Here is an 8221-nt window from a genome sequence, read left to right as displayed (position 1 = left end):
ATGACCCACATCTACCAACATATCCTGGCCTTGATATTTGCTGTCAAGGAGATCAATGAAAACCCCCACATTTTACCTAATGTCACCCTGGGGTTCCATATCTATAATAGCTATTTTGATACAAGGTGGACCTACTATGCCTCATTGGAACTTTTCTCTACACTGGGCAAATTAACCCCCAACTACAAATGTGATAGACAGAACAATCCAGGAGCAGTCATTGGGGGACCTGTCTCTGAAGTCTGTCTCCACATGGGAGATATCCCAAGCATCTATAAGATTCCACAGGTAAGATGTATGCATGCAGTAGGAAAGGTTAACAAGCAATTTGCTCATCTCTTTATTGTAAAGGTTTTCCTTTTAAACATTTTATTTGCAGTGTGAGGCATCCAGAATTGGTGGGGTAAAAAATAATAAATCATTGTTTTTAAATTATTATTAAGTAGGACTATTCTTTATTAAATCCCTACTGGATCAAACCAGGAGCCTATATAGCCTTGCCTTCTGTTCTCCAAGAAACTATCCAAATGCCTTTGGGAATTCCACAAGCAGGACATGAACAAAACATCACTCTCCACACTGGTCATTCCCAGCAATTGGCATTCAGTATCTAATTCAAAATGCTGTATGCTTGTGCATAAGATTCCACAGATAAGATGCATGGTATGACCTTGGATTCAAGGTATGACCTTGGATACATTAAGACATACAAAATGTACAATTGAAAATGAGACACTATCAAATAAATAACAAATCCCAACATATACCGTAGTAAAAATGTTTAACAAACTCCAAATGATCAGTCAGCCTGTGGCCAGTCAAGGTTTCAAGGGTGCAAAAAAATAAAAGAGAACATTAAGATTAACAATGAACAATCCACAAAGGACCTTAAACAGAATTCCATTATAATAATCTCATACTGTAACACAGCAACTTACTTGTGTTAGTAGTAAAGGCAGTATACAAACCTGAAGGGGATAAAGCCAATAATAGGTGGGAAAAAATACGAATTGCCCTTCCTCTGTATATTGGAAGTAAATCATATTATTTCTATGTATTTCCGGATGAATTAACTGCCTGTAAATATTGTTAATAAACTTGATTTGCAATGCAGGTTAAATAATTTTGACTGCATCAGTATGTCTCCCCCACAGAAACCATGTGGGATTGGTCTTTTTCTCCTAACATAACTTTTTAATATTTCCATTAGATCATATATGGCTCTCCGGCAGTGATAGATAAGAAAACCCAAGCTGCTTTCTATAACCAAATGTTCCCAAATTTGGAGCATCAATATGAGGCAATTGTCCTGATACTGCTATATTTCAAGTGGACATGGATTGGAGTAATTTCTGCGCAGGATGACAATGGAGAGAGATTTGAACAGAATGTGATGGACAAGTTTGCTCAGAGAGGTATCTGCTTTGATTTCATAGCGAGAATTCCCAAAATGTCTTTTTCCAGTGATATTGTAGACATGGTGGAAGAGGGATTTGAAATGAAAGAAAGCATTATGAGGAGCACTGTGAATGCATTGGTCATGCATGGTGAAATCGAGACCATGCTCATCCTGAGGACATTCTCCCATGTTTTAGCACAGGAGCTTCCCGCAACAAAGAGAAATGGTAAAGTTTGGATTATGACAGCCCAGATGGAGTTCACTTCCTTTCCTTTACAAAGAGATTGGAACATAGACTTCCTCCATGGTGCTATATCCTTTGCTGTCCACTCCAGTGAGGTTATAGGATTCCAGAGATTTCTTCTGATGAGAAACCCTTCTATAGAGAAAGAAGATGGCTTCCTTGGGGTTTTCTGGGAGCAGGCATTTGGGTGTCGGTTCCCCAACTCTATGGTAGACCTACAGGATGAAGACATCTGCAGTGGAGATGAGAAGTTGGAGGCTCTTCCTGCATCTGTTATCGAAATGAGCCTGACTGGCCACAGCTACAGTGTCTACACAGCTGCCTTTGCAGTAGCACATGCATTGCAGGCCATGCATTCATCTAGATACAAAGGCAGAAGGATAGTGGATGAAGGAGGAAAACTTCAGAATCAAGAGTTGTGGAAGGTAATGTCCTGACTACACTAAGATCAAAGTAAGGTTCAGTCCTGCTGGTTCAGTCCAAGGGCTTCCTGTAGCAGCCAACCAGACAGCTTGAGGAAGCCTTCAAACAGGACATTCTGGCAATAGTCTTCTCCCACTGTTCTTCTCCAGTGCCTGGTTTTCCAAGGCATGGTGTATTCATTTCTGAAGAATGTCTATATTAGCAATAGCTTTCCTGTATCCCCAATGAAATTGTCGAAGCTCCATGTCTCACCAGGTACCAATGAGTACAAAAAGAATTGAAACTCTGTGGAAATTCCAAAAAGACATGATGATGAGAATGGAGTAGGATTTGGCTGTCCCCGCCTTCCACCACAGCAGGTGTGAATGATACAGCTGTGGATGCAGAATTGGCTAATCCTCCCTGTCATATTCTGTTGCTGCCCTGCCAGGGTTAGGGTTGCTTTACTAAAAGTGGTATATGCCCATCTTCCGCTCTCTATATCTAAGATTTCCCAGCATAAAATGTAGTTAATATTGAGGTGAAGAAGGTACAGAGAGGTTGTAGATAGTTAAATGTTGAGATTTAGACATAATTAGATGTAGCTATAAGTGTGTAATAAATTGTGAAATATGTGATAAGTCATAATACAAGGTTATATAAGGTATAGATTTAAGTTAGTTATAATGGAAAATAAGTTAAGAGATAAGAAGTCGAAATTACTAAAGAAGATATACAGTGTAACGCAGAGGGAACGAGGAAGTCAATAGTGTTAGATTTGGAATACGATTTAAATAGTAAGAATTTTTTGTATTTTTTCTAGTGTAGTATTTTTATTTTGTATTTTGTATTTGCATTTGTGTGTGTGTTGGTTTTGTGTTTTTTCTTGTTGTTTGTTATAAAATTCAATAAATATATTTGAAAAAAAAGATTTCCCAGCATAAAGTTTTGAAAAGTTCTGTAATCTAGTGGGAATTATTGCCAGCCTTTGGCATATCCTAAATAATTGCCTTTCGTTTATTTTCTTTGCCCTGCCTTTCTTTAGCTTAACCACTTTGTTAAGAGGATAGTATTTAATAATAGTGTTGGGGAAAAGGTTTGCTTCAATGAAAATGGAGAAATAGAGGCTGGATTTGATGTTATAAACTGGGTCACATTTCCCAATCAGTCCTTTCAGAGAGTCAAAGTTGGAAAGATAGACTCCATGGCTCCCCAAGAAGAAACATTTAGCATTTGGGAAGATGCCATTGTGTGGCCCAGCAACTTTAACCAGGTGAGGTCCATTCATTTTTGTTGCATATCTATTACTTCCAGAATGATTCGCAGTTCACCTATTGACATTGCTCAGTTCTGTGTTTACCCACAGCTTTAGTGTAAGTGGAAGAATGTTTGAAAATGTTGTGTCAATTAAGTGACAGTTCTTCAAGTTTCCAGAATGTAGTGCACTTTTGATATACAAGTTGCAAAAGAGAAAACCTTCTCGTATTTCATTTGTGGACAGGTGCAGCCCCTTTCTGTTTGTAATGATAAATGCCCTTTGGGTTACCATAAAGCAAAGAAGGAAGGGGAGCCATTTTGCTGTTATGACTGCATTCAATGTCCTGAAGGGAAGTTTTCCAGCCAGATGGGTAAGAGACATGATATATAGAGCCTTTCAAATGTCACTCAGGTATTCAGAAATCCATTTCCCTTTTGTTGAGAAGGTTTTTCAGAATTAAGTGAATGATACGGTTCTTGATATGATGATACAGCATGATATACTTAACCATAGCAGTCCCAAGTCACTGAGTGCTGGTCACTAGCTAACCAAAAAAAGGAGGAACCACCACTCTCTCAGAAGAAGATATAATGTTTTTGTAGAGAATATCAGTATCAGTATATTGGCATCACTTACAAACATTCAAAGTAAATAGGCCAGTACGATCTCATCGCCATATCATCAGTACAGTCACTTGCCAAAGGGAAGAGGGGCCAACAATCTATTTCACCTCTGTGGGTCTCCAACAAGGGCAGGGTCCTGTAATGTACTTCGGCGGCAAAATATCAAATAGAGGAATTTAGCTACTGTCTTGGTGAGCTCCTGATCTCTCCCCTGTAATAGGAAGCATATAACCTCTGTCTCCAGTTTCCATATTGGGATACATAGTTGGTCTAGGAATTGTTGTCGGAGATCATCATACATTTACATTTGAGGACCATGTGAGCTAGAGTTTCCACTAGGTGGGCATCATATGGGCAGATCCTATCTCCTTCTGCCATCCCCACAAACCTACCCCAGAGGAGGTTAGAGGGATTAGAATTGAACCTATCCAGCGAAAAAGCCCTGGAGTGGTGTGGTGTAGTGGTTAAGAGCGGTAGACTCGTAATCTGGGGAACCGGGTTCGCGTCTCCGCTCCTCCACATGCAGCTTCTGGGTGACCTTGGGCTAGTCACACTTCTCTGAACTCTCTCAGCCCCACCTACCTCACAGGGTGTCTGTTGTGGGGGAGGAAGGGAAAGGAGATTGTTAGCCGCTTTGAGACTCCTTCGGGTAGTGATAAAGCGGGATATCAAATCCAAACTCCTCCTCCTCCTCCTCCTCCTCCTCCTCCTCCTCCTCTTCTTCTTCTTCTTCTTTCTTGTGGGTTAAACAAAAATTGTAAATAATTGGGGTTAAATTCCTGCGCCCAAGAGAGTCGAAAATAAAAAGGGGAACATGTTTTTTCCGCAGCTGAAATTAGTTCCTGGCGCTCTATGTCCCATAACCTAGTTTGTAACATGGCTTTGGCGAAGGGGAAAGCCACGGCACCTAGGAGATCCTCTGAAAGCCCAAGTTCCAGTATTTTTGTACAAAACAGTTGTAGTCCTGGGGAAGGGAAGGAGTCTGACAGAACTTCACTAAGTAAAGTGTCTTTGGCTGCTGAAAAGCAAATGTTTAGCCAGCATAAGAGAAAACTCGTCCAGGCAACTGTCTCTAGGTTATGTTGGCCTCTCTCAAGGCATAAGGCTGCATAAGATACACAGCGTGGGACAGTGAAAATCTTAAATAGAAAGGCTGTCTGCACTCGCACCACTGACTGGGTAAACCCGGACATCCAGATTGGAATTCCATAGAGCAGTTGAGCTCTAACTTTGGCATTAAAAACTTTAAGGGCAGAAGAGATGTGTTGGTTGCCTCTTGTGACAAAGAAGCGCATTATGGCCTGCATAGACAGCTTACTGGCGTTTACTGCTGCCGCGCAGTGCGAGGCCCACCGAAGCCTGTGATGATGATGATGATGATGATGATGATGATAATAATAATAATAATAATAATAGTCAAGACCGGGCTCAGGGCGGCTAACAGCAAAAATACCAACGGAAGTATAAAAAAACCAATTAAAATGCAGATTAGTACAATGTTAAAATTCAGTTTCAAAAATAAAAATCTACAAGTAAGATAAAACCATTATAAGATAAAACCTTAGGGGAGGGTAACCCCGGGGTCAGACTGCGTCAGTCCAAAGGCCAAGTGGAACAGCTCTGTCTTGCAGACCCTACAAATAGATGACAAATCCCACAGGGCCCTAGTCTCCTGAGACAGACTAGGTCGGGGGCCAGTACTGAGAAGGCCCTGGTCCTGGTTGAGGCCAGCCTAACCACCTTGTGACTCGGGATCTCCAGTATGTTATTATTTGTGGACCTTAATGTCCTCTGCGGGGCATACCGGGGGAGGCGGTCCCGTAGGGAATGATGGAAAGTGATCCCCAGATAGTTGAACTTGGATACCTGCTGGATGTGTATCCCACCAAAAACCCAACTATAGCTCTTATGAGAATTCCCGAAAACCATTATTTTGCTATTATTGAAGTTCATGCTCATTTTCATTCTGGACAGATAGTCAATACAGGTATTTAACAGATGCTTTAAGCCAATTCTTGTCCGTGAGAAGGATAGGAGGATAGGAATTTTTGATGCGTTGAGGTTTGGGCTGTGAGTGTCCACCAGTTTTAATAATGGGGCAAGGTCATTTAAGAAGAGGTTAAAGAGAGAGGGAGCAAGTACACAACCCTGTTTCACACCTTGATTTATAAAAACAGGGTCTGAGACCTTGTCCCCTGGGATTATTCTTATATGACAGGTGTTATTTGAGTAAAGCTTTTTAATCAGGAAAAGTAACCTAGGATCTAGGCCTAATGACTCCAGTTTGGACCATAACAACCCCCTATCGACTGAATCAAAAGCAGCCTTAAGATCTAAAAAGGCCACGTATAGGCCATCTTTATGGTACCATGTGTACTTGGAGGCTAGATGGGCTAACGCTATACAGTTAGAGTTGCACAAGGTGGATTTCCCTGGCCTAAACCCTGCCTGCTCTGGACCTATGATGTTGTTCACGTCAAGCCACATGGTTAGTTCGGATAATAGATGTTTTGGATACAATTTCCCCATATTTGATAATACAGTAGACTTATTGGTCGATAGTTAGACGGCAGCTTTTTGGAGAGAATATCTGAAGATTGTAGAGTTACAACTACAACTTTTGAGGAAAGCTAAAGGTGAAACAGCCTCTCCCTCTTAAGGAAAAGGCACAAAGAGGGCTCAGCATGTTCAGTGACCATAGAAAAAGTCACAGGAAATGCAAAAATAACTTTCAACTCATATTTAATATTTTGTCATTTTGATTTTGATTATTTTAGTAGAAAACAAATTGTGCTGCACTGCATAGAAGCTTGAATTTTCTTTTCCAGACATGGATGAATGCCTTCATTGCCCACAAGATCAATACCCAAACATGGAACGGGATTCATGTATTCCAAAGGACATCAGTTTCCTGTCTTATGGAGAACCTTTGGGGATCACTTTGGCAGTTCTTGCTCTTTCCCTTTCTTTCACCACCGCTTTGGTGCTTTGGGTCTTCATTAAGCACCGGGAAACTCCCATAGTCAAAGCCAACAACCGGAACCTCACCTACACTCTCCTCACCTCCCTCCTTCTTGCCTTCCTTTGTGCTTTGCTATTCATCGGTCGACCTGATAAAGTGACATGTCTCCTTCGACAAACAGCTTTTGGCATCATCTTTTCAGTGGCAGTTTCTTGTGTGTTGGCCAAGACAATCATTGTGGTCCTTGCTTTTAGGGTGAACAAACCAGGGTCCAGGATGAGGAAATGGGTGGGAAAACAACAGGCCATTTCCATTGTTCTGTCCTGTTCATTGATTCAAGCTATTCTTTGTTGTGTATGGCTGGCAACATCTCCCCCATTCCCAGATATTGATATGCACTCTGTGACTAAAGAAATTGTTCTACAATGTAATGAAGGGTCAGTCACCATGTTCTACTGTGTCTTGGGCTTTATGGGCTTACTGGCCGTTGCCAGCTTCACTATAGCCTTCTTAGCCAGGAAGTTACCTGACAGTTTTAATGAAGCCAAGTTCATCACCTTCAGCATGTTGGTTTTTTGCAGTGTGTGGCTGTCCTTTGTTCCCACCTATCTGAGCACAAGAGGAAAATATATGGTGGCTGTGGAGATATTCTCCATCTTAGCCTCCAGTGCTGGTTTACTAGGTTGTATATTTTCCCCAAAATGTTTTGTTATTCTGATGAGGCCTCAGCTGAACAGTAGGGAGCAACTAAGAAGAAAGGATTGACAAACCTAACATTCTGTAGCCCATATCCACCTTAAATAGCTCTTTTCCATTTTAGATGAGCTTTGATAAAGCAATGGGGTATTTGCAGCCATGTTGGTTATTATCCCATTCAATTGATAGCCACCTAATCATATTTTAGTCAGAAATGGGAACTATGTTACTTTTGCATTTTTATTTTTCAAATTTTATTTTCATTTTCCACTAAAACAATAACATTTCAAATAAAAGAAATACATATTTAATATTGACTCCCCTTCGCCCCTTCCATCATGCATTTTATTACATTCTTTCCCACTGCATATTCTAATTTCTCCCTGTATCTTTTTTCCTCATCTTCATATCTCAATTTTTGTTTTTACTGCTACATTTATTCTGTTACTGTTAACTTCTTAATATGTTTACAATATGTCTCTAAATGTTCCATAAAGCATAACCAACCATCCTGATCTCTTTTTCTGTTTTTCACTCTTGCCATTTCTATTTATTCTATAAACTTTGCCTGCCATTCTTCCCTCCTTCTCTGATGATACACCATTTATGCAGCTGAGATAAGTTTTTAACCTTTTTG

The 8221-nt window shown here is 40.6% G+C and overlaps 1 protein-coding gene across 1 annotated transcript; it reads left to right on the top strand.

The window, feature by feature from the left end:
• LOC118095004 (vomeronasal type-2 receptor 26-like) lies at positions 1-7653 on the top strand. The gene is made up of 5 exons (XM_035135843.3): positions 1-288; positions 1211-2068; positions 3091-3318; positions 3547-3673; positions 6755-7653. The coding sequence occupies exons 1-5, from the start codon at positions 1-3 to the stop codon at positions 7651-7653; spliced, it is 2400 nt and encodes a 799-aa protein (XP_034991734.2).
• The last annotated feature ends 568 nt before the right edge of the window (positions 7654-8221 follow it).

Source organism: Zootoca vivipara, chromosome 12 (assembly GCF_965207765.1).
Source record: "Zootoca vivipara chromosome 12, rZooViv2.hap1.1, whole genome shotgun sequence".
NCBI classification, from domain to species: domain Eukaryota; kingdom Metazoa; phylum Chordata; class Lepidosauria; order Squamata; family Lacertidae; genus Zootoca; species Zootoca vivipara.
The sequence above is the reverse complement of the archived record's forward strand: the minus strand, read 5'-3'. Positions and strand labels throughout refer to the sequence as shown.